We start from the raw sequence: 26,804 nt of genomic DNA on the forward strand, positions 1-26,804 counted from the left end.
CAAGTTTTCAACGGTGTCCCCGTGTTCTTGATGAACTCATTTTAAAGTCACCGTCTCGATCCACTGCACTAATTCCCTTCATCATTTTAAACACTTCACTCAGGTCTCCTCTTCATCTCCTTTTGCTCAACTCTTTTAATCTTCACTCCTAACTCATCCCCTGTAGCCCTGAATCAGCCTCGTCGCTCTTCTCTGGACCTTCTCTTGTGCTGTTATGTCTTTATGGAGACCAAAACTACACCTAGGACTCGAGATGAGGCCTCACCAGTGTGTTATAAAGCCTGAGCAGAACCTCCTGGGACTTATACTCCATACATCAAGGCGCTATATAACCTATCAACCTGACAAGGCAAAGTTCGGAATGGAGAATTAAGAATGAGAATAAAACATTACAGAAATGCATGATCTCCAACACAGAAACACTCTCAGCATTGCTTATATTGAAATTGAAGCAGTTCTTATCTTTGGATCATTCAAGTGAAAGAATATTTTGACGTCTTGGTATTCAGAGTGTCATCTGCACAATGTCTACCATGAAAGAACACTGGAGGTGCAGCAGCAGTGCAAATCGAACCAGAATGCATCGATTATAGTGTGCCGGCATTTAATGTTCTTGCTTAGACTAGCACTTACAGTATGCAGATGAAAAGGGTAAAGGTTTACTATTTCTGTTTATAATATTTGGACACTAACAGGCTACACTACCTACATGAACTTGTACTACCCTACATTAAAACGTTTAAATTACTTCAATTTTGTAAGCAGTGTCCAAAGCAGTTTACAAATACAAAATGCTTTAAAACAGGCAGCAAACATCATGATGATGAGATTATTCACCACTTTATGCAACTGTTATAAAAGTTTTAAAAATATTTATTTATTTATTTTTTTAAATTACAGTCCATTTCAAGTTGATATCAGCCCAGAAGCAGCTCTTCAGAAAATCCGTGCCTGGGGTCCAGGCCTGGAGGGAGGCACTGTTGGAAAATCAGCTGACTTCATTGTCGAATCTGTAGGCCCAGATGCAGGCACATTGGGTAAGTTCAGACTTCTACTTCCTTGGAAATTGCTTTTTGGAAACCCACTGCTGGTTCTTTTCTGTGAAGCTGATTGATGTGACTTTTCAATGCACAGATTTGAGCAGCATCTGATTTATCTTGTCTGACTGATCTCACTCATAAACAAGGTGAGGCTCAAAATGCAGGAAAAGGTTACTGCAAGATCCACTGTTGCAAAGGCACATGCAAGGGACAATTTAGGATCGCCAATACACCAAACCTGCATATCTTTGGACTGTGGGAGGAAACCCACGCAGACACATTATATTTTCTTACAAGGCTGACCCGCCTTTTAAGTTGACCACTTCTTAAGGCAATTCAATATGAAGATCAATTTGATATTTTATACAAACTCATTCATTTGGTTATATTGCATTTGAGCGGTATTACTTTAATACTCGTAGTTATTTTTGTGATGAAATTGAAACTTTTTTTCTATATTGAGGTCACCCTTTTGAACCCCCCTGATATTTACTATGCGGTGAGGCATTTGTACTCCATCAACATTAATTATTTCCAGAGACATAATTTTGTCTATTTTTCCAGCGCATCGCACACAAAAGCAAGGGAACGATGGGAGCACCAGAACTCTGCTCACATCATGTCGCTTCGTACCGTAAGCTGCAAGTAGTAAGGCTGTGATAAGCAGAATACCGCTACGCTTTCCACTCACGGGACGGAAGGACAATCCCAACCGCTTTTATATAGTAAGAAAGATCGCACAGTCTGGAGTAGAAAGTCATCTGTTACCTGGAAAAACGAAACTACAAATCCCATCGTGCATTGCAAAATGGACGGGGTGTGTGTGAAACTCTGCGCCTGCGTAGCACTCATGGGACGGAAGGACAATCCCGACCGCTTTTATATAGAAGGATTTAGGTTTCAGACAATATGTTAGAAAAAAGTTAAATACAAGTTATAAGAAACCGATTCAACAAGCAGTATACCAGTTAACAAAATAGACATTTTGCTGGAAAAACCTCAAATTGCATTCACTCTTCTGCAGTAAAACAAAGTACACCAGGCTGCGAGCCCAATTCAGTGAACATTAATTACATGTCACCAATTCAGTGGAACCTCAGGTCACGACCCGTAATTCGTTCCAAAACTCTGGTCGTAACCCGATTTGGTTGTGACCCAGAACTAATTTCCCCCATAGGATTGTATGTAAATACAATGAATCCGCTCCAGATCGTACAAACTGTATGTAAATATATTTTATTTAAAGATTTTTAAGCACAAATACCATAGAATGCACAGCGTAATAGTAAACTTAATGTTAAAACATTGAATCACACTGAGACAACCTTAAACAGTGGAAACTAACATTGCAGGAGTTGACGCTACAGCCTTACGAACCGAACCGCTCACCGTAAACACTTTTTTTAATGAGTTTTAAGCACAGGGAACAAAATGAAAATTTGAAAAATCCTGAATTTATACAAAAACTAACCATAAACAACCAAGAAAACTAACATTACAAGAGATAACACTACGGCCTTACGAACCGCTGTGAAAAACCTTAAACAACAGAGAAAACTACCATTGCAGGAGTTGATACGGCCTTACGAACCAAACCGCTCACTGTAAACACTTTTTTTTAATGAGTTTTAAGCACAGGGAAAAAAATGAAAATTTGAAAAATCCTTAATTTATACAAAAACTAACCATAAACAACCAATAAAACTTACCTTGCAGCAAATCGCCATGAATCTTCCTGGCTTTCTCGCATAACATCGCCTCGCTTACGCTATCCTTCTCGTTCAGCCACAGTTTTTCCACCTCTTGTAGCACTTGAGGCCTCTGCCTGGTTCACACTGTAACTCCTTTTGCAACATCAGCTGCTTTAATGGCCTCTTTCTGCTTCAGAATAGTCAAAATTGTAGCTTTTGAGTTCTTGTACTCGACGGCAAGATCAGTAACACGAACGCCACGCTCATACATTTCAATAATTTCTTTCTTTAATTCGATTTCAAATATTCTTCGAACCTTTCATCTCACCACCACTCTTCACTTGCTTATTAGCTATGTTTAATTGCAAAATTAACGCAAAAGCACACGAAATAGAGCACAAAGAGTTCACAGCGAATATACACACGTCTGACCAAGAACAATACACAGGGAGAGACTGAACACGTGCGGAAATCATCGGCGCGTACGAACCGTCATCCGAGTGTGTGGTCGCGAACAGGTGCAAAAGTTTGGCAAACTTTATTGGTCGCAACCCGATTTGTACGTGTTCAGAGATGTTCGTGACCCGTGGTTCCACTGTACGTAGGTGGTGTTAGATCAGAAACGTCAGCATCCCCTTTCAACATTCTGTCATAAGAAAGGGCAAAGTGGGAAGCAAATTTCTTTCATTCTGTACACTCGCATTGCTTTTAGAATGAGGATGAGACAAAATGAATTTACACTTTTATGTTTATTTTGGCGGCACGGTTGCGCTGCTGCCTCGCAGTAAGGAGACCCGGGTTCACTTCCCAGGTCCTCCCCGTGTGGAGTTTGCATGTTCTCCCCGTGTCTGCGTGGGTTTCCTCCGACAGTCCAAAGACATGCAGGTCAGGTGCACAGGCGATTCTGAATTGTCCCGTGTGTGTGCTTGGTGTGTGTGCTCTGCCCAGGGTTTGTTCTCTCCCTTGTGCCCTGTGTTGGCTGGGATTGGCTCCAACAGACCCCCGTGACCCTGTAGTTAGGATATAGCGGGTTTGAATGGCTGACTGACTGGCCATTGTCCAGTGTATATGTGTATATTCTGGTAGGGCATGTATGGGATTTACAATTAGACATCAATTTCAACAGTAGTTATTCATTTTGATGTGAACTTGCAACTTTAATGCTGTGTAGCCATGTCGTTGTGCTTATGCAGTCTTTTTGGGTGTACTGACTGCTGAATGTGTAACTCCTATGGCTCTTAGTTATCAAAGGACCTTGCTTAATGGGAGTTCTTCTGACCTCCTTTTACCCTGGGTAGGATGGCACACCATTTAGCTCAAATGCACATTATATAGAGTTCATATTTTCTCAGACACGGCTGCCAATTCTTTGAACCTCTTATTTTTTCAGATTGAATCGTTGTTAACTGTGTGTGACGGAGACCACATAACAGCTGATGGCGTCAAATTGTTCACTTTTACCACAAGTGGTATCTTTGAATGCCAAAGACACATCTGGTTTTACAGAATGTTTTTTCTCATCTTGCAGCAGGTTATGCTTGTTTTTAACGTATATAATACGTTCTCTTCACACACAACACACATTTATATGTTTAGCAGGGGTGTTTTAGGGAGGTTTATCCGTGATAACAACAGACTTGTGGTTGTAAGGCATTGATAAGAACATTGTTTAAATCACTGCCCCTATACTGAGCTATGCGGTTTAGAAATGTCCCACTCAGTGAACCATTTTAATTTTCCACACACATTTGAGCTCAATTCATTCACTGTTGTCTCTGTGTAATATTTACCTCTGGCCCTGTGTGACTAGGGTTATTATGCATAAGGTCAGTTAAGTATGAAGACTGGTGACAATACTGCTCTGACATTATAAATGAAAGGAAACGTAAAACATTGAAGTAAAACTAAGGATATTTGAAACAAAAAACTGGGAACTGGGAAAATAAACCTCAAGATATTGAACCTCAAAGCAGCAGAGTTTGGTCCTGTCAAGTAGGCTTGATTTGTTTGCACATTTTGGTTCAATAATACTGCGCACTTGTAAGCATGTCTAGTAGCTGGCCTGATTTTGCAAGTGCCAATTCATCTCAATGGCCACTAGAGGGTGTCCTAACTTGCACTTACTCTGCTGCTTTGTGTCTCGTTCTCCCAGTACTCAGAAACAGCACCAGGTTTAGGTGTAAGTTGTACAGAGCCGGGGTCTCCAACCTTGAGAGCTACTTTTACAAAATGAAAACGGCCGAGAGCTCCGCATGTTTTCTAACGTTTATTCTCATCGCTTATTTCATCCATCCATCCATCCATCCTCTTCCGCTTATCCGAGGTCGGGTCGCGGGGGCAGCAGCTTAAGCAGGGAGGCCCAGACTTCCCTCTCCCGCCACTTCTTCCAGCTCTTCCGGAGAATCCCAAAGCGTTCCCAGGCCAGCCGGAGACATAGTCCCTCCAGCGTGTCCTGGGTCTTCCCCGGGGCCTCCTCCCGGTTGGACGTGCCCGGAACACCTCACCAAGGAGGCGTCCAGGAGGCATCCTGATCAGATGCCCGAGCCACCTCATCTGACTATTCTCGATGCGGAGGAGCAGTGGCTCTACTCTGAGCCCTTCCCGGATGACTGAGCTCCTCACCCTATCTTTAAGGGAAAGCCCAGACACCCTGCGGAGGAAACTCATTTCAGCCGCTTGTATTCGCGATCTCGTTCTTTCGCTTATCTCAACCCAAACAAACTGCATACACTTGTTTGGCCTGAACATTTATAAAAAGTTGGTTTCCACAAGTCACATTTTGCATTAAAACATCACAACAAAATATTGAGTTCACCTGCAAGTGCATTTTGCACGTCTTTGTGCATTTTCTAGTGTATCTCACACTATTGAGTTAAAACATGAATGCTGTCAACACAAAACAATGCAATTCCAAATCCACCGGTCTGACTTATTCATTTGTCATTTTGTCACATGCCACTGTGTCACTTTATTCACGCGTCCTGTCGCACGTGTGATGTGTTTTTGAGTTAGTCAGATGACTGGCACTGAGGTGTATGGTGGAGTGGAGCCCCCTTAGGTTCACTCTTCTGGAGTCATTTCAATGTTCGTCTGTCAGTCTTGGTCTGAACTTTGATTTTGTGACATTCACATCAGGCTCACAGACATTTTCAGAGCTGCCTGGTGTTGATTCTTCTAGTTTTCTGGCTCTCCTAAGCTCCAGAAATGCTGAGAATGCTGTTGAGACTTTAACTGCACATCATATTGACGGTTTACTAATATATAAAATCCAATCTCTCTCTGTCGGCCTGTCCGCTTTTTCACGGATTTAGATTTTTTTTTTCCTATAATTTGTTTGAACATTCCGGTTGATTTCTCTCATTTCGCTATGTATCACAGTTCACTTGCGGTACCGATTTATTTACGCAAATCCGTGACCGAGGCTGAGGGGCGGGGCTTTCCTCACTCACTCGCCAGCTTCGGGGCGTGTCCCTGAACTCCGCTTAGCTAGCGAACGAGAGAACAATTGAATTCAACTTTGTTTGATATTTAAAATAATTTGAGTTTGAGTCCGGATTTGATTGAAAAGATAGACTGCAATTCAGATTGTGGATCGTGATTTTGTGTTAAAAAGAATCGTGATATGATTTATTGGAAAGATCGCCCACACCTAATTTGACTAAGCAAGTTTTCAGATTTATGTGGGATTCATTAAACCCTTTGGCGAGCTACTTGGAAAGGGGTTACAAGCTACCGGTAGCTCGCGAGCGATGTGTTGGAGACCCCTGGTATAGACTTTGCAGCATCTTCATCTAGAGTCGCTGATAAATTGAGCATTTTGTATATCTACTTATTATTATATTTCTTTTTTTTAATCAGGGCTCGCTATTGAAGGTCCATCTCAAGCAACCATTGAATGTGAAGACCAAAATGATGGCTCATGTAATGTGAGGTATTGGCCCACAGAAGCTGGAGAGTATGCAGTGCATGTCACATGTGATGACGAGGATATCGAGGACAGCCCCTTCATGGTCCAAATCCAGCCAGCCAGCAACAAGTACAACCCAGAAAAGGCAAGCCTTTGGTCTGCAAGGGAGAATGCCAATGTGCAGCCCTCACATTCATGTTGCATTTAAAAGCTACAATATTGGCAAGTATAATGCAGACACCATTGACTGAAACGTGTATCAACTGCTGACCAGTGAGCATCTTCTGTAAGCATTCCCATACAGGCTGTTTTTCTCATTACTCATCCGCCATCAGTGTCGACAGACTTCTAGGGGATGTTAGTCAGAGCCTTCTACAAAAGCCCCAGGACCATCCGTTCATTTCTCTACCTCTTTGTACATTGTAGGTCAGGGGTGTCAACAACATTTATTTCTGTGGCACACTTTCATTCAAATAATTTACCTCAAAGTGCTTTACATGATGAAGAAAGACAAATAAAAGACTAAGTAAGAATTAGAATAAGACAAAATTCATTAACATAGAATAAAAGTAAGGTCCGATGGCCAGGGAGGACAGAAAAAACCAAAAATATCTGCAGGGGGTCCAGGCCATGAGACCACCTGACCAGCCCCCTCTGGGCATTCTACCTAACATAAATGATCCGTCGTCCTGGTGTTCAGGGTTCTCATGGAATGACTTGCTGATGATTATGATAATTAATTGAATATACAGAGCATCAGGATTAAATTAAAATGAAGTTATGAGAAGGCCATGTTAAAGTAATGCGTCTTCAGCAGTTTAAGTGCTCCACCGTATCAGCCTGGTGAATTCCTATTGGTCAGCTATTCCATATTTTAGGTGCACAGCAGCAGAAGGCCACCCGCCCGCCTGCCTCACCACTTCTTTTAAGTTTCACTCTTGGAATTCTAAGCAGACCCCCATTTGAAGATCTAAGGTTACGATTTGGAAAATAAGGTGTCAGACACTCCGATATATAAGATGGAGAGAGATTATTAAAGACCTTGTGAACCATTTGTCGAACTCCAGTCCTGGAGGGCCGCAGATGCTGCAGGTTTTCATTCTAACCGTCTTCTTCATTAGTGACTAGTTTGTGCTGCTAATTAATTTCTTTTGCCTTACTTTTAATTAACTTGGCTCAGACCCCTTTAGTTGTCTCTTTTTCCTTAATTTGCAGTCAAACAATAATGAGACCCTATTGGCGCTTTTCCACTGCATAGTACGGCACAGCACGGTTCAGTGCAGCTCACCTTGGTTCGGCTCAGTTCGGCTCGGTTTGCGTTTCGACTGCAGTTTAGTACCGCTTTAGACTGGGTGGGATTATTCACGTGTCGTTATAGTTGCGCCGCCTCTACTGCCGTGACATCATCGTAAGCGCCTGCGACCTCCTGAAAAACTTTTTCATTCCGCGTCGCCCATCCAGCTCTCGCTGGATCCGCTCCTCGGCTACCAACGAGAGGAACGTCTGTACTTCCTCAATAGACCACGAAACAGCCATTTTTGGTTAAAACAAAATGGTGCGTCCGACCCTTCGCTGGCTGTGCTAAAAATCTAGCGGGTCTGTTGTGTCTCGTGTCGCAAGTTCAGTGACGCAGTAATGGCGATTTTCTCCGGCCAATCAGTGACCAGCAGAGTTTACATGTCACGTTTTGGTAACGGTTCGGCGCGCTTGGAACCTCGGCTGAGGTGGTACTAAAAAAAGGACCAGGTACCAGGTACTGTTCCCAGTGGAAAACCCCCCAAAAGTGAGCTGAACTGAACCGTGTCGTGCTGTACTATGCAGTGGAAAAGCGCCAAAAACGAGGTGCCACATGACCAGCTCCTCGGTGCCCATCTCACAATATCTGAAAATAAAGAAAGGTGAAGGTCTCAGTAAGGTTGATCTCTCAGGTCACCAAAACATTTAGAAAAAACAGAAAATGGAAAGTTTTAGAAATGTCTGCTATGGCAGATCAGAGCAGCAACAAGCCGTGGAATTAAATAACGGGTTTAATTAACAGCAAGAATAATTGGCTTCTCGTTAAGAGATTGACTGGAGTGAAATTAGTTGGAGTTTGAAGGCCCAATTTAGCTGGTCATCTGTTGGCTCGTTTCACGTCTCATTTCTGTTTGGCTGTCATTTAATGAAGATAATCAACTCATTGGAGTGAATCCTTAAAAACCGGGCTATTAAAATGAAGGGAAAAGGAGTTCATTAGCAGTGAAAACCGATCACTGATTAGGAAAAGGGTGAGAATGAAAACCTGCAGCCACTGCGGCCCACCAGGCCTGGAGTTCGACACCTTAGGTGGTACTGCCACCAGTAGTGGATCAGAGGCCGACCCTCCCAGCCTTAATCACACTTGCGTCTTTTCTAGTTTTTCTCTTATTTTATCTGATTTGTGTCTTTAGAGCATCAGCATTCTTGTGGTACTCCGTCCTGGTGGGTGTCACTGGCACAAAGCCCTTACATAATGGAAAAAACCCTGAGCTCTGATTAAACAACGCAAAGCAAAGAAAACACCAAGTTTGGGGGGGTGATTTGAGCAGCCTGGGACGTCCCACAGAGCATTGATTTAATTAGACGAATAAAGATGAATAAAGCAGAACTGACCTTGCGAGATTATGGTCTGAAGTGCACACGGAAGGCACAAGATGCTTAATTTCTTTAACATGTTGTCAGGAGATTTCCTGTTGTTACCTAAGCAGTGAGGTGGTGGTGGCAGCAGCAGTCTGGCCACAATGCTTTATTATTGGGTGGGACTGAAGGAGAAAGCGTATTGGCAGCTCTCACATCCACAACTATCAGAGTATGCAGAGGATTAAGCAAAAAAGAAAAAGAGGGATTTCTAAAAATGTGTTGGGGTTGCGATTTTTTTGAGGAAAATCGTCCGTATTTGTAATTCTGTGTGCTGTGTTGTTTACTTTAGGTTAGAGCGTTTGGGCCTGGCCTTGAGAAACTTGGGTGCATTGTTCATACTCCAGCAAAGTTCACAGTGGATGCCAAGAATGCCGGGAAAGCTCCATTGAAGATTTATGCACAGGTATCACCGATAACAGTTGGATTTGGGATAAGTATACCAAAAGTTTAATTGTGTATCCACCAAAGCGGAGTCCTTTTTTTGTTTTGTTTTGTTTGTGTCTGCATTGCTTACAGGTTTTAAAGCCAGTTTCAAGTTGTCTTTGAGCCTTTTTGGCCTAACTGGTTTCCTTTCATTGTTTAAACTGTCTGGTGTGATTTGAGCGCACTACTACTATAGCGAAGAAGTGCAGGCCTTCCAAAAAAACTGATAAAAAACAAGACCTGCAGCAGGCAACCTGACCCCAAACTTCAGAGACTGGCATTGGCCTGCCAGGCCTGAAAGGGACCCTGGCTTTCAAAGTTTCAAGCACTTCTTTAACAACAACAGTAACATTTCACTGCGGTGGGATGGCGCCCTGCCCGCGGTTTTGTTTCTTGCCTTGCACCCTGTGTTAGCTGGGATTGGCTCCAGCAGACCCCCGTGACCCTGTGTTAGGATATAGCGGGTTGGACAAAGCATGGATGGATAACATTTCAATCGCACATTTTCATACAAAGGATGTATCTCAAAGTGCTGTGCAAGATGTCAAAGAAATAGTTACAAGCAAAGAAAAAACTAATTACATAAGAATAATAATGAATAAATACTTTACAAAAAATGCACACTTACATAAGGTAAATATAGAATTAAGAGAAATATGATTTTAAAATGTAGAATTATTTTTTCAAAAGTCCAGTGATAAGGTCAGGTGTCACAGGTTCCAAGGAAATAAAGGCGGCCCAGCCCCTACTCGGCATTCAACACACCATATATACTCACGTATAAGTCTGGTCTTGACACCCGAAAAATTGATCATAAAATCAGACCCCGACTTATACACTCGCTCAAAAATGCGACACTTAAATTTAAAATATATATATATTTTTTTAAACATCTTCTTGCCTCGTCCAATCTCACATCAGTTTCTCAGACACATCGAATTTTGTTGCAGCAGCGCAGTTACGGATTTCTTTTGCTACTTCAATGACGTTTAATTTAAAACCAGCTTCATATCTTCTTCTGATCGAACGCTCCATCATAGATAAGGGATGCTCTTACGATAAAGGGTGTGAGATACAAAAAACACTAAGCAGTGCAAACGTCGCTTCTGAATAGTTTGGGTTTACCGTGTGGTCACGTAGGCACAATATATAGAAATAAAAAGGCCGTGTGCTCCGTCGTTACTCTCTCAGGTGGGCATTAGCATATCGTAATCTCTTGGACCAATAGGGTGAGTTTTCCGCATTCGACTTATACGACGACATTAAAACATACCAGAAATTATACGGTAAAATCAAGCACTGACTTATATGCAGGAGAACTTATCCGCGAGTATATATGGTAACATAAATGTTCTTAAGTATTTATTTATTTACTAGGGGGGCAAGCCCCAGTTGCATTCAGAATATTAGTAAAATCTGTAAATGTACAAAAAAAAAATATATATTATTTATTGGAGTCAAAAATCATGAAATTCTATAAATATGTAAAAGAAAAATTAATTATTATTTAACAGAGTAAAAATCATGAAATGAGAATAAAATATTTACTGTCTTAGCGATTGGAGTATTCCCGTTAAACTGAGGTCCACTATGCCCAATGAGTATTTATAAGAGACTAAATAAATGATCCATTCATTTTAACTGACATTCTTATAGATCAAATTTTAAAAAATGGCTCATTTAAATAACAGGAAAAATCACTAAAGTGGTATGCAGTGGGTCATCGTAACTCAACCTTCAGCTAACTAAATCACCTAAATAAAAACATTGGTGGTATGAATAGATAATTGTTTTTTTAATAGTTTGTTCCTGTGAAAGACTTTTCTTGATATTAAAAACCACAACTTTTTTGATATTTTAGTTTATAATTAAAAAATGGAATAAGAATCTGAAAATCTAACAACATCACATTAAAGTTCGATAAATTCTGAAAAGAAAGATACCAAACATATATATGTAGGTTTTAAAATAAGCCCGATTTAAAGCGTGACTAAAAACGTGACATAAAATCGTTGCACTTTTAGGCTTAGGATTATATATATATATATATATATATATATATATATATATATATATATATATATATATATATATATATATATATATATATATATATATATATATATATATATATATAGTAGAACCTGACCCGGACACAGACAGGCAGACATGTCGCAATCACCCCACACACATATATTGAGGGTTCCCATCTCTTACAATTCTTCAGCTCACAAGCCCCACAGTCGAGGCCAACACAACAATGCCTTCTCTCTCTCTCTCTCTCTCTTCAGACCACCTCCTTCTCTCCTCTAGAGACCTCATCCTTCTTCTACCCGACTCAAGTCATCCTCTGAGGGAGGCAGCCCCTTTAAATAAACACCCGGATGTGCTCCAGGTGTGTTCCCGGCAATCTCCCACTGAAACGCCCCAGTGTGGCAGAAGTGCCGGCTGCATCCCCGGAAGCACTCCGGGTGTCCCCTCTCTTCTTCCCCCCAAGACTTGCGGGTGTGGCGGAAATACTGAGGTCCAGGGTCCTCCAGGTATTGGGGTGCCCACTGGCGGTAACCACGGGCCCCTACAGGGTCGAGCTTCCCAACTCTGTAACCGTGGCCCCCAGGGCGTTTGCCCCCTCAAGGTCTGGAGGAGGCACAAGCCCACCGGTACCACTATATATATATATATGTATATATATGTATATATATATGTATATATATATATATATATATATATATATGTATATATATATATATGTATATATATATGTATATATATATATACTGTATATATATATATATATATACATACATACATACATACATACACAGTACAGGCCAAAAGTTTGGCCACACCTCCTCATTCAATGTGTTTTCTTTATTTTCATGACCATTTACATTGGTAGATTCTCACTGAAGGCATCAAAACTATGAATGAACACATGTGGAGTTATGTACTTAACAAAAAAAGGTTTTATTTCAAGTGACTGCCTGTTGAAGCTCATTGAGAGAATGCCAAGTGTGTGCAAAGCAGTAATCAGAGCAAAGGGTGGCTATTTTGAAGAAACTAGAATATAAAACATGGTTTCAGTTATTTCACCTTTTTTTGTACATAACTCCACATGTGTTCATTCATAGTTTTGATGCCTTTAGTGAGAATCTACCAATGTAAATGGTCATGAAAATAAAGAAAACACATTAATTGAGAAGGTGTGTCCAAACATTTGGCCTGTACTGTACATATATATATATATATATATATATATAGTAGACTGGCTTTATCTTAGAGAATGTAACACAGTGGCTCTCAAACTATCTTTATAAATGCACAAAATTATTAAGAAGCAGTAAAAAAAAAACAAAAAATGGCAAATAGGGCAAAAACGATTTGCCTTAAAAACCAATGTAGAGCAAACAAGTCCCAATACTAATCCAAAGATGAAAACCCAAGGGCAAAGCAAAAAACATCCAATAAGACAGAAAAGTCAATACATAGAAATACCTGTACTCGGTGAATGTTAACAAACAGACTGAAAGGTCTACTGTCAACTTCAGAATATAAAAGCTGAGGGCAGTCATTCAACAATGACATTTGTAAGGCAAAATCTCTTGGGAGTTCTCCTCACAAATTATAAGGAACACAGGAGGAGGTTAGGAGCAGACGCTGATACAGCGCATTGCCGCACCCACCACACGACAAACCAAACCAGGATCCCAGATTAGGACCCGAGTGCAGCCATGCAATGGGTGACACCTCAGCACCACACCAGTTCAGTTTTTTTTTTTCTGGTGGCTGGAGTGCCAATTCTGCCACCAACCTCCAAGTTTTTCCCTGCAGGTTGGAGGGCCTTCATGCAGGAATGGATGCAGATTAACGTCATACTCAGGACGGAACAATTGCAGGTTAAGGGCCTTGGCTCAAGGGCCCAACAGAGCAGAGACCCTTTTGGCATTTTATGGGATTCAAACCGGCAACCTTCTGATTGCCAGTGCAGATCCCTACCTCAGAGCCACCACTCTGCCCCCCAAAAAAAAGTAAATAAAGAACACAAAAATACGTACTTACAATAAACATTTGAAAAATAACATTTTAATAAAATAAGCAAAGAAGATACAGAAAAGGGAAAATAAACAGAAGCCAGGGAACATAACCTGGCTATAATATAACATAATGCTGCCTCACGGCTGCACCAGCAGTTTATTGTTAACTTAGTTTACAGCCTGCAATGCTCCTTGTGTTAATCTGTCTACCCCTAGCAGGACACCTAGTTTAGTGTACTTATTTAGTTTAGAGAGTCTGAACGTCTGTTTTAAATAATTACCTTTGACTCCTGGTACTGTTCACATGAGTCAAGTCTGCTGGGAGCCGGGTGTTGGAAATAATTAGGCAGGCTTTATTTTATTACTGGCTTTTAGGATTAACACTGTATAATAAGAAGCATTCCTAGTAGCAAACACGTGTTATATACAGTATATAGAGAGAATAATTTGTATTTATTTTATACAGTACCTTTCCAAAAAAAAAAAAAGCATAGTTATAAGTAGCTTTTCCATGAGAGCCAGGTAATCAATCAGACTTTTTTTGATATAACGCTTTTCATGGCAAGTTTTGTCTTGATTGGGTAAAGAACGGGAAATTTGATCCTGAATTGTTTTTTTATTTTCTGGTGCTGATATTTGCCATTTTTCTTTTTCTGACAGAATGTGGAAGGGTCGCCTGTAGATGTCCAGGTGAATGAGCGAGGAGATGGGACCTTTGACTGTTCTTATACTCCTATTGTTCCAATCAAGCACACAATAGCTGTCGCCTGGGGTGGAGTGAATGTGCCAAGCAGTCCATTCAGGGTACAGAAATCCAACCATTTTTGACATAATTTAGCTAATGGAAAAAAAGACGTCTCCTGCTGGCTTCATCAACACATGGAGTGGGTGTTGTGCAGCTTGTGTACAAGTTAGTTTAAGTGAATAGTGGGTTGAATCTACTCAACTAAAAAAGAAGTAGTCCAGAATGGACCGAGAAGCAGCTAAATCTACTACTTGGGATTAATAAAGTATCTTTCTATCTATCTATCTATCTATCTCTATTACATAGTGCCTTTCATATCTATCTATCTATCTATCTATCTATCTATCTATCTATCTATCTATCTATCTTATCTATCTATCTATCTATCTATCTATCTATCTATCTATCTATCTATCTATCTATCTATCTATCTATCTCTATCTATCATAGTGCCTATCTATCTATCTATCTATCTATCTATCTATCTATCTATCTATCTCTATTATATAGTGCCAACTACACTATCTATCTATCTATCTATCTATCTATCTATCTATCTATCTATCTATCTATCTATCTATCTATCTATCTATCTATCTATCTATCTATCTATCTATCTATCTATCTATCTATCTATCTATCTATCTATCACAATTTTGTATCCATTGCTTGCTCCTTTGTATTTCTTACTGAATGTAGAATCCTTCCATTCTTTCACCCATGCGATGCACATTCACACTAGCACCTCTTGTCTCATCTCCATTCTTTCACCCATGCGATGCACATTCACACTAGCACCTCTTGTCTCAATGTTGGTAAAGGGAGCTATCCTCAGAATGTCAGAGTGTCTGGTCCAGGGGTGAAGCGCTCTGGCCTGAAGGCCAATGAGCCCACACTTTTCACAGTGGACTGCACTGAAGCAGGTGAAGGTATGTATATAAGGGTACCGCAGTGTGAGTAACCAAAGGGTGAAGAAGTACGCAGGTTTTAGGTCAGCCTTGCCAGTTCAGGTCAGATTCAGTTTATGGTGGCATTTCAAACAAGTAAATTAAGGTTTTAAATGGATAGGAAATATGAGAGGTGAAAAAACAAAATACAGAACAACTGACTTTTACAATAATGTGAAGAAAATATAAGTAACAGTGTAAAGGCACTCTTATGCCATCTTCTCCCTGCTGAATATGAAGACAGTAGCTTGAGTGTCTCAGAAGCAGGCAGTTGATTCTAAATAAAATGCCTATTGTAGTGTTACTGTCTCACCAAACCCAAAATGATGTCTAGGTTTCATGACATTCAAGACCTACTTGACGGCACAAGGTGTGTCAGATCATGCCAGATCATGGCTCTGAGGCTAGGGATCTGCGGTTGCCAGTTCGAATCCCGTAAATGCCAAAAGGGACTCTGCTCTGTTGTGCCCTTGAGCGAGGCCCATAACCTGCAATTGCTGAGCACTTCGAGTAGTGAGAAAAGCGCTATATAAATGCAAAGAATTCTTATTATTCCTTTTTACTATTGACTACTTCACACTTGCATGCCAGCAGCTGGGCAGTTCTGTTTCCTAGCAAGTATGTTACACTTCCTCTGACTACCACTCTGCCATATCTGAAATATGCATTCTGGAGCGCTCAGCAAGTAAATCAACGCAACTGAGTTTCTGATCCAGCTGTTTGTGGTAATCATAACTGGTTATGCCAGAAACTTTTGAGCTTGACATAAACTTTGGCTGCTCAGCACAAGCTGAAAATAAAGCAAATGTCAAGATTGTTACATAGAAGGCACAATTCTGCCAAAGGCCACCACCATATTGTATGCGTTCTGTTCCTGCTGTTTAGTAGTAACTTGTAAAACTGGCTGGGTGAGAGACGGAAAGGAGAAGTGGATATAGGTTATTTAAAACTGAAAAGATGTGCATTGGGGGGTGGCCATTTAGACAGATCGAGGATTTAAATGTGAGTCGTTTGCTTCAAATAGGAGATGACACATTAGTGCATACAGCAGAGCCTCAGTTCAAATAACAGTGTCAGAGGCTATCCAAATGATCTAATGACAATCGATAACAGGTCACAGGTTAGTCCACATGCACATCTCTGAGTTTACTTCTTAGCAGGGGTGTCTGGATGGTATTAAAGGCACTAAAGAAATCAAAAAACATAAATCTTTACAGTGCTGCCAGATCTGTTCAGGTTGGAATAAGTCTTGTTAGACCGATGATAAATAATTGCACAGCGCGCAGTTTGCCAGCATCATTGGACTTTTATAACCTCTGCAACTTAAACATATTGATGTGTGCGGTGGCTGTCATTGCATTTGTCTACTTTGTCTCTAATAGTTGTTGTCACTGGGGCACACTGGACAGAGGAATATTGAGTGTGATCAGGGTAAGCCATTCAAAAACAAATAGTGCTATTTTGCATGCAGTTTCAATTTTGAGCCATAGTGTCAGCACTGATTACAGAATATTTATTTAATTAACTGTCTTTATTTTTAATTTTTTAAAAACTAGGGGATTTTGCCCCCTGCTCGCTTCACTTGCCAACCCCTTATCCAGCACTACCCAGCGCTACAAGCCATTGTAAAAAGGGGGCCTAAACGAACTTCAACGAGATGTGGCCATTCCTCCGACACCCCCTCTTAAACGATGATACAATGGGAAACAAATAGGGTTTTTTTTTTTTTTTACCTCCTCTTTGCTCAGTCAACTGCTGGCTTGCTGCTGCTGCCATGCCGCGTGATCTTGTGCAGCACTTTGAACATTTAAAAGTCAGTGCCTTGTCTCTCTTCTCCCCCAGACATCTTCAAACACTATCCGATCTCTTTTCACTGTTCCGTTATTTCACAGAGTAATGTTTTCCATTTGTTTGCGCTAATGCGATCTTTACTCTACGGCTACATGCGGTTGTAAAGAGGGGGGCTGAATGCCCCTCTTAAACGGTGATACAATGGGAAACAAATAACAGTTGGTTTTTTTCTACCTCCTCTTTGCTCGATCAGCTGCTGGCTTGCTGCTGCTGCCGTACCGCATGATCTGCATATCGTGCGGTACTTCGAACGTTTAAAAGCCTGTACAGCACCTGTCCTTTAGTCTTCACTGCATTGTCTCTCTTCTCCCCCAGACATCCTGAAACACTATCCGATCTCTTTTCGTTGTTCCGTTATTTCACCGAGTAATGTTTTCCGTTTGTTTGCGGTAATGCGATCTTTACTCTATGGCTACATGCAGATGTGAAGAGGGGGGGCTGAATGCACCCCAAGGAGACGCGGCCGCTCCTCCGACACCCCCTCTTAAACGGCGATACAATGGGAAACATGTACCGCTCTCAGAACCGGCACGATTATAATACACGCTGCCCTATTTGAGAGGCAGCAAAAAGAAAAAGAAAACAAATAATCCGGGGCGCGAGTGACCAACACTACTTTCCTACTTCACCACTTCAATTCTAGAGATACACCAGAGAAAGCAGGATCAAGCAAAAATGATTATTGGCAGACAATATATAGGATCACTGTAACAACAAAAAACCTTATATACATAATATCGCGCTGCAGCGCTTCCCTTCACCACACAAATCATAACACCAACACTTGAAAACATACATTACTAATAAAGACTTGAACAAATGGAAACACAACAAAAAACCAATGGATTTATAGTCTTTTAAATCTTACCTGTACGGAGCGTTGAGCTCAGTCTGTAGTGGGGAATGAGAAGCCGACCAAATCTCTTGTTCCGGGAAACGTTCTGATTAACAGTTCCTTGTGCTGGCCCGTCAAGTCCTCTCCCGTATTCCTTCCTCCCGAAAGAAAAAATAATTTGCTTGGAAATGAACCGGGTTCACCTGACGATATCCAAGAGGTGTTAATCCTTTCCCTCGTGCCTTTTTCTGTTATGGCCTCCTTTTCTCTCCTAGCTCCTTCTCTTCCCTTTTTTCCCGCCACCTATTTACATTCGGATAGCTCCTCCCCGTACAGTCTGTTGGCCCTCCAAGCCAGGTGCTCCCCTCCCTCTGTATAAACGGCCGGCCCTAAACATAAAGGCATACCACAAAACCAGGTATGGGAAAAGGTACAAACTTACAGGTACATATCCATATTCCATTTGACCGTTACAAACAAATAGTTTTGGTTTTTTTTTTTAACCTCCTCTTTGCTCGATCAACTGTTGGCCTGCTGCTGCTGCCACCGTGCCGTGTGATCTGTATCTCGTGCGGCACTTCGAACGTTTAAAAGCCTGTACAGCAGCTGTCCTTTAGTCTCACTTCCTTGTCTCTCTTGTCCCCCAGACATCCTCAAACACTATTCGATCTCTTTTTTGCTGTTTTGTTATTTCATCGAGTAATATTTTCTGTTTGTTTACGCTAATGTGAGCTTTACTCTCATTTTATATTTTGAGACTTTTGAATTTTCCTACTTTTATTATCTCTAACCTGCTCTGCATGTGTATCACGGGACTTGCTTCTAAAAGTTGTAAGTATGATGTGACTTGTCCGTCTCGCGGGACGTGAAAGTGTCTCTCTGTCAGTCTTCCAAAGATCGCGTCTCTTCACAAGAGAGAGATGCGTTTTGCTTTCTTTTTGCTTTGCTCCACAGCATGTTTAGAGTCCACAAGTTTGTATTTCATTATGCTCAGTACAGAGTAGGTTGAATAAGAACAATTGGATCTACGCTCTTATGGTGTTTAGACTGGCGCAGCAGGAATCAAACTCCCCATATGAAACTTAACAGTAGTCAGTCTGTACTTGAGTTTTGATTTGTAGGCTTGGTACATTAAATTGTATGAGCTATGCAGAAAAAATTCAGAACTGTGTTGGATAATAAATGTTTTTTGTTTTTATATCTAAAATGACATCTGAGCTCTGCCTTCTCCAACTTGCTTCACCTTTAAGCTAAAACTGGGCTCATCAGCACTGAGGAGATGCACTATTCTAACTTCTTTTTTAATTATTATTATTTCAGGTGATGTCAGTGTTGGGATCAAGTGTGGTCCCCATGTAATCAGTGATACAGAAGAAGACATCGGCTTTGACATCATCCCTAATGCTAATGACACGATCACTGTGAAGTATGTTCCACAAGCTGCTGGCTTGTATACCATCAAAGTGCTTTTTGCTGGTGTGGTAAGAAACCTCTTCAGTTTATCTCTGGTGGCATACGGTATGCATCTAAATCTTTTCACTTGATACCATGATAGTAAAGCAGACATTGCATTCACGCACCTATCATCCATTTACTGTACAAGGCTGCTCATTCCAATACAGCATCATGGTGGGAGCAGGTTCAAGGCAGGAACCACCCCTCAACAACAACAACAACAACATTTATTTCTATAGCACATTTTCATACAAACAGTAGCTCAAAGTGCTTTACATATTAAAGAATAGAAAAATGAAATCAACATTAACATCGAATAAGAGTAAGGTTCAATGGCCAGGGGGGAAAAAAATAAAATCTGTAGGGATTCCAGACCATGAGACCACCTGACCAGTCCCCTCTGGGCAATCTACCTAACATAAATGAAACAGTCCTCTTTGGATTTAGGATTCTCAAGGAAGGGCTTGATGATGATGATGGTCACGTAGACTTCTTCCTTTTAATCCATCCATCATTGTTGGAGCCTCATGAAGCTTTGAGTAGGTGGAGGTGGCGCAGGCCACCACCACAAAGAAACCGGAAAAAGAAACAGAAAAGAGAGTAGGGGTCAGTACCGATTTTAGAGCCACCATGAATAGTTATTATGATGAATTGAACATACAGAGTATCAGGATTAAGTTAAATTACGATTAAAATGAAGTTATAAAAAGGCCATGTTACAGTAATGTGTTTTCAGCAGTGTTTTAAACTGCTCTACTGTAGTGAATTCCTATTGGCAGGCTATTCCAGATTTTAGGTGCACAGCAGCAGAAGGCCGCCCGCCCGCCTCACCACTTCTTTTAAGTTTTGTTCTTGGAATTCTAAGGAGACGCTCATTTGAGGATCTGAGGTTACGATTTTGAATATAAGATGTCAGACACTCTGATATATAAGATGGAGCGAGATTATTTAAGGCTTTATAAACCATAAGCAGAATTTTAAAGTCAATTCTGAATGACACAGGTAACCAGTGTAGTGACGCTAAGACTGGTGTGATGTGCTCAGATTTTCTTTTCCTAGTTAGGATTCTAGCAGCTGCATTCTGCACTCGTTGCAAACGATTTATATCTTTTTTGGGTAGTCCTGAGAGGAGTGCGTTACAGTAATCTAGTCGACTGAAAACAAACGCGTGAACTAATTTCTCAGCATCTTTCAGTGATATAAGAGGTCTAACTTTACTTATGTTTCTTAAGTGAAACCCCTCACAGTTTCTTACACCTCCAGTTCATAACTACCAGTTAGTCAACCTGGCACATCCTTGGCATGTTAAGAGAATGTCAGCAAACATGGGAATCACACTGTGGAAAGGTCTTTCTGTTCACAGTGCCACCTTGAAACCACAACAAGGTGGGGTAGTTGATACAAAGGACAGCTAAGCTATTCAGAAGTCCCAGGGCTGAGCGGGTCAGAGGTGGTGGTCCTTCAGCGTGTCTGGGGTTCATTTATACTGAAGTTCTCAAATCCCTGAGTGCGGTAACACTTTTTGAAACTTTTAAGATATTATTTGGTAATAAACCACTCAGTTACCAACTAGAAGGTGTTTTGTTGAAATCTATGGAAACTAAGAACCTTCTCAATGTTTCACCTGGCCAGTCCGCATAAATGCAGGGTGAGTCAAAATTATGTTAACATTAATGGCACTGCTATGTATATACTTGTATACAATTTATGTGCCACATATGGTCCATGTGCTGAACGTGATGGCGAACAGGTTGAGACATTCCTGTAAATCATCTTGCACAAATGAAGTATGTTTTGTGAATAAATTGTTTCCACCATTACCATAATTTTGACTCACCCTGTACGTCAGAACTTTATAGCATAACAATTCAATGCAAAACAAACAATATAATACTGCATTCATAATGATACGTAGAAACATATATAGAAAATGGTGGTAGTGAAATAGCACTGATTGATGAAAATATCATCCGATGCGAAATGTCCAGAAACTAATGAAGCTGAATGGCTCCACAGACAGGAGGATCACTTCCTCTCACAATGTTGGTTTCTCTTGCAAAATGTGCCGCGAGACAAATCCTGTTCTAAAAGCAGTTAAGGTCAATGTACACTTCAGGATTAGCCAACATTTTTGGCACTGGAATGAAAGACGTATTTTTGCTGAGTAGTGATTGTTCATCCTGCTGGAGAGAATGGAGGAAGTTTCCTTCTTTGGCTTGTGTTTTAATAAGCAGTTGAGTTTGCAGTCCTTATTTTTGTTGAGGAAGCCATAGGGCCTGGAATTCAAAGTTCTAATGTGGTTGTTGAGGAAAGAAAAATGTTGAGGAGCATTGCAATGCAGATGGCTCTTGGCTTCCTTGACAGGTCCATCTGTGATTAAGGGAATGGAGAGCACGAGTTTACAGGAAAATCAGAAATGGGTGCTCTTCATATTGTTCTGGCATGTGGCAGACTACAAGGGTGATGGGCTGAATTTTAGGCAGAATCCTTTGGGTAGAATCCTGTAAGGGCGTCATCACCTGTACAGAAAAACTTGAAGGTTAGGCAGTTTTAAAGATGGCAGTTAAAAGGCTGAATGTCGGTTTGATAAGAGAGGAAGGCAGTGAGGTAAGAGAAGAAGAAAATGAGTAACGTAGAGTGTCGTAAGTCGCCATAAGTGAAATCCGATGGAGTTAGTGAAGGGCAGCAGGGGGCGGCCTTAGGCATGTGCAAACTGTGCACCTGCACAGGGCCGCCAAATCCCAAGGGCCGCCACGCCAATATATATTGAATATAAAACAGAAAGAGAAAATAACGACACAGCTGACAGCTGAAGCGAAGCTAGTGCACGTAGGCGAGTCGTCTTACAAGTTAATGTTTCACCTAGTTTTAATAAAGTATTAGTGTTAGTGCAATAATGTGAATATCTGGTCGGAACTCGGAAAGGGGACACAAGACATTCGCACACCCATTCAAAGCAAAATGAAGAGATTTCGAGTACACGAATCTGGTTATTCGAAACGAAAGAGAAAGGCGGCTCAGGAGGCTTTCATTGCGTCACAGCAAGGAGCAATCCTGAACTTTATCATAAGTTAAACGCTTGTGTCATGAACATGAGGCGGCTATGCAGTGTCCGAAACAGATATGGCCATCCTCCGTGCATAGGATACCATATTGACATTGGCGGGCCACCGATTCTTTCTCTGCCCAGGGCCACCACGAGCCTAGAGCCTCCCCTGAGGGCAGTGTCAATGCACACCCACAAAGGAAAAAAAGGGTTAAAGGTTATTTCTGTGTTGGAACGGAAAAAAGGGTATAAAACAAAATATTTCAGCGATATAGCCTTTATGAGGTGTGCAACTGAAAAGGCAAAAGCAGGTAAACAAGTATAGGAGGGGAAGGAGGGAACAAAGTCAGTGCAGATGAAATGTGATAATGGGTGAGAAAATGTTTCCATTAAAGTGGACGAAGGGAGAGATTAAAAAGTTAGTCAGTCATCAAGACTTGGCTGATTTTCTGTGATAACTGTCATTGAAACCCTACTGGTGGGAATATATAAATACTCCTTGGCACATATAATCTAAATTTTTTTGTTAGTGCTGTAAGTTTCTATAAGTTGTGTGTTTCTTTTCTTAGGAAATTCCAACCAGTCCTTTTGATGTTAAAGTAGAACCATCACATGATGCCAGTAAAGTAAAAGCAGAAGGTCCAGGATTGAACAAACGTGGTAAGAATTCTCACAAATGCATCATGCTTTATACAGGGTGGCGCACGAAAAACCGACCCACCTCCGGCTCCAATGTCGACATACGCTTCTTAGCCCGTACACGGAACGAAAAATATGCAATACAAAAATCTGTACTTACTGGTTAGAGGAGGTGCTGGGAATGATTTCCTTGTGCGTCAATACACTTTTCTGCACGCCACACCATATTATTATAGACGCGATACAGCTCAGCAGCTTCAATTTTTTCCAATTTCACTCCAAATATTGTCCTTCAGTTCCTCTAATGTCTTTGGATTATTGACATACACTTTTCCCTTCAGATTGCCCCACAGGTAAAAGTCGCAAGTGGATAGGTCTGGTGATCTTGGTGGCCATAAACCTTTTCTGACAGTTCGTTCCTCTGTGAAGACGTTGTGAATTCGAGAAAGTGACTCGCGAGAAGTGCGACATGTCACTCCATCTTGTTGAAAGACGGCGTACCCGTGTTCTTCGGGGTCAATTGTGTGCAAAAATTCCTCAAAGTTTCGTGTTGACTCAAAAAATATGGGACTTATGATCCGTGTAGCAGATACTGCACACCAGATGCCAAGTGCTCTTTGCTGATGGCACCCGCCTATTTAAGAGCTCGAGCCAGCCGGTTGGAGACGGTTCGGTTTTTCATGCGCCACCCTGTTGATGTCTGTATAGATTCTGCCTCGCTGCAATACTGATTTTCTCCTAAGAAGGACAGTACATGGTTGAAATGCATGGAAATAAAATTCAAGAACACAAAGTAAAATGACAATAAGTGCAGCACTCCTACCTCTGTGTCCCTCATTTTGTTACCTTTCACAAATCAAAAAAACGTGTGAAGGTGCATAATAATATGGTAAATAAAAGACACGTGCATTTATAACTGTACGAAATCTGACGAAATGAATTTGTTGTAATTTGGGTTTCCATGTCTAATTTATTTTCTTATTCCAGATTTGAGACTTACCATTGTAAATAAATAACTAATGCACTTAATTTATGGCCTTGTCTCTTTGCCTTGCAGGTTTGGAAAGTGGGAAGCCAACTCATTTTACCGTTTTTACTAAAGGAGCAGGGAAAGCCCCCCTGGATGTTAAGTTTAACAGCCCTTCCAAAGGAGATGCAGTTCAGGATTTTGACATCATTGACAATTACGATTATTCATACACAGTCAAGTACACCCCCCTGCAGCAGGTAAGAAATATCGTCAGCAAGATGGCAGCTGTACCGACAATTTCTCTGCTAAAACTCTGTGGTAGCCCACCTCCAGATTTCCTTTCCCCCACTTGACCTATTTACACTTTTACTTCCCCTTCAGCTATCTTGTTGTGTTTGTCACCTCTGGTTTTATCCTCTTCTGCAGCTATTATTCCTGTTCTATAATTTGGATTCTTGAGCTCTGATTTTATTTCCTTTCCTCCAGGGTAATTTAGATGTGGCTGTGCTGTATGGCGGAGATTCAATTCCAAAGAGTCCCTTCAGTCTAAATGTGGCAGCGCCCCTGAATCTGAGCAGGGTTACAGTGAGTGGTCTGGAAAGCAGTGAGTTGAACCCTTTTATTATTTTCCTTGTTTTTCTAAACAAAATGGTGAAATGAAATCGTGTGCCGAGGAAACTGCGGCACTCCATAATATTAATGGCTTTTAAAGGAATTATAGCCTGTGACAGATAGGGGCGCTGCCGTCCTCTTGAACCCTCAGGTCAGACGCCAGACACCAGATAAAAGTCCAAATATTGACTTTATTATTATTAATTAGTGCATAAAGCACCTCCACTATTCCTGAATATTCTCAACAATAATCCAATTCTCCACACCTCCTAGCAGCTCAGTCACCCTTCCTCCCAACTCGGCTCAACTGTTGGGATCTCCCACAGTCCTTTTATATTCCCTGACCCGGAAGTGCTTCCGATTCCCCAAAGGTCCATGTGACTCTTATCACTTCCGGGTCAGATCAAAACTCTTCTTTTCTTCATCCCAGAAGTACGTCATTTCCTCCGTCCCTGTGACCAGGACATACTTCCGGGTTATAGGGCAAATAAAAGTCTTCCTGCAGCGTCCCCTTCTGGCCCCCATGGTATCCAGCAGGGCTGTGAAGGATATCTCCAATGTCCATGATGCCCGGCTGGAATTCGGGGCACCTTCATGCTGCCGGAAGGGCTCCATCTAGCAGCGTGGGGGTATTGGCCGGGATGAACGGCCGGCCATATCTCACAAGCTCTTGCCACCAAAGTGTGAAAGTTCCAGCAGCATTGACTCCACACATAAGAGAAGTGGTTTGCTGAAGGTGAACTCCTAAGCAGGTACAAGCCGCTAGTCACTAAAGCTGTAACAATGGGCTTTGTTTTCAAGCAAAAGTTGTGAAGAGTTCCCTCCCAACAGTGAGGCCTTAACTGTTATTTGTGACACTGACTTTTGACGTAACGTTATTAAGAAGAAAAAAACTCATCTCATTAATCATCCAAATCATCTGATGTTAAAGAACAAAAATATCAAGCAACTTATTTTATACAGGCTGTAATGCTAATAATTAACATCTCAGTAAAACGTAGTGAGGGAAGTTTTTGATCACATTAAGAACTGTCATCAGCTTAATACCTCCCTCTCATCCATCCATCCATCCATTATTCATCCTGCTGTATCCTAATTACAGGGTCACGGGGGGTCTGCTGGAGCCAATCCCAGCCAACACAGGGTGCAAGTCAGGAAACAAACCCTGGACAAGGCGCCAGCCCACCGCAGGGCACACACACACACACTAGGGCCAATTTAGAATCGCCAATGCACCTAACCTGCATGTCTTTGGACTGTGGGAGGAAACCCACGCAGACACGGGGAGAACATGCAAACTCCACACAGGGAGGACCCGGGAAGCGAACACGAGTCTCCTTTGTATGAAAATGTGCTATATAAATAAATATTGTTGTTGTTGTCTTACTGCAAGGAAGCAGCACTACCACTGCGCCACCGTGCCGCCCTAGTAAAAAGATACTAATGAAGATGTCAGATATAGAAGTGACAGTGTGGTGCAATTATCTGTGAGATGTGTGTTTACTCTTTCAACAGGAACTGAAGTTGGGACAGGCCAGGAATTTACTGTCAATACAGCAGGAGCTGGAGGGCAGGGTGCCCTGGAGGTGAGGATTGCCAGCCCTTCTAATAAGCCTGTTCCCTTTGAACTGTGCCCCACGCCAACTGGCGATAGTACTGTGGTCAAGTATACACCCAACGAAGAAGGTCCTTATAGTTTGGATGTCAGCTATGATGGAAATCCAATTTTGGGAAGCCCATTTTACATGGAAGCCACACTTCCTCCAGATCCGTCCAAGGTACTCAGATTTTTATCAATTTATTTTCAAATCACATTATTTGCTTTAATATGGTTTTCTGTAATTGTGCTTCTATATAATGTAGGCTTAATGTGTCTATACCACTGATGGTCTCTAAAGATTTGGCCCCATAATAGTTTAAATAAGGACTTTGTCTTTGTATTGCGTGCTGG

At 41.4% G+C, this 26,804-nt stretch overlaps 1 protein-coding gene across 3 annotated transcripts in view; it reads left to right on the forward strand.

The window, feature by feature from the left end:
• Window positions 1-26,804, forward strand: part of LOC120540236 (filamin-B) — a 194,040-nt gene that overhangs the window by 102,638 nt on the left and 64,598 nt on the right. For all 3 annotated transcript variants that reach the window (XM_039770802.1, XM_039770799.1, XM_039770801.1), the window contains exons 11-20: window positions 901-1,037; window positions 6,590-6,783; window positions 9,586-9,699; window positions 14,414-14,558; window positions 15,305-15,427; window positions 19,452-19,612; window positions 23,202-23,292; window positions 24,329-24,498; window positions 24,728-24,845; window positions 26,369-26,631. In XM_039770802.1, coding sequence (XP_039626736.1) covers window positions 901-1,037; window positions 6,590-6,783; window positions 9,586-9,699; window positions 14,414-14,558; window positions 15,305-15,427; window positions 19,452-19,612; window positions 23,202-23,292; window positions 24,329-24,498; window positions 24,728-24,845; window positions 26,369-26,631 — 1,516 coding nt within the window. The remainder of the gene's footprint in view (window positions 1-900; window positions 1,038-6,589; window positions 6,784-9,585; window positions 9,700-14,413; window positions 14,559-15,304; window positions 15,428-19,451; window positions 19,613-23,201; window positions 23,293-24,328; window positions 24,499-24,727; window positions 24,846-26,368; window positions 26,632-26,804) is intronic.

Source organism: Polypterus senegalus, chromosome 12 (genome assembly GCF_016835505.1).
Source record: "Polypterus senegalus isolate Bchr_013 chromosome 12, ASM1683550v1, whole genome shotgun sequence".
Classification (NCBI taxonomy): Eukaryota; Metazoa; Chordata; class Cladistia; order Polypteriformes; family Polypteridae; genus Polypterus; species Polypterus senegalus.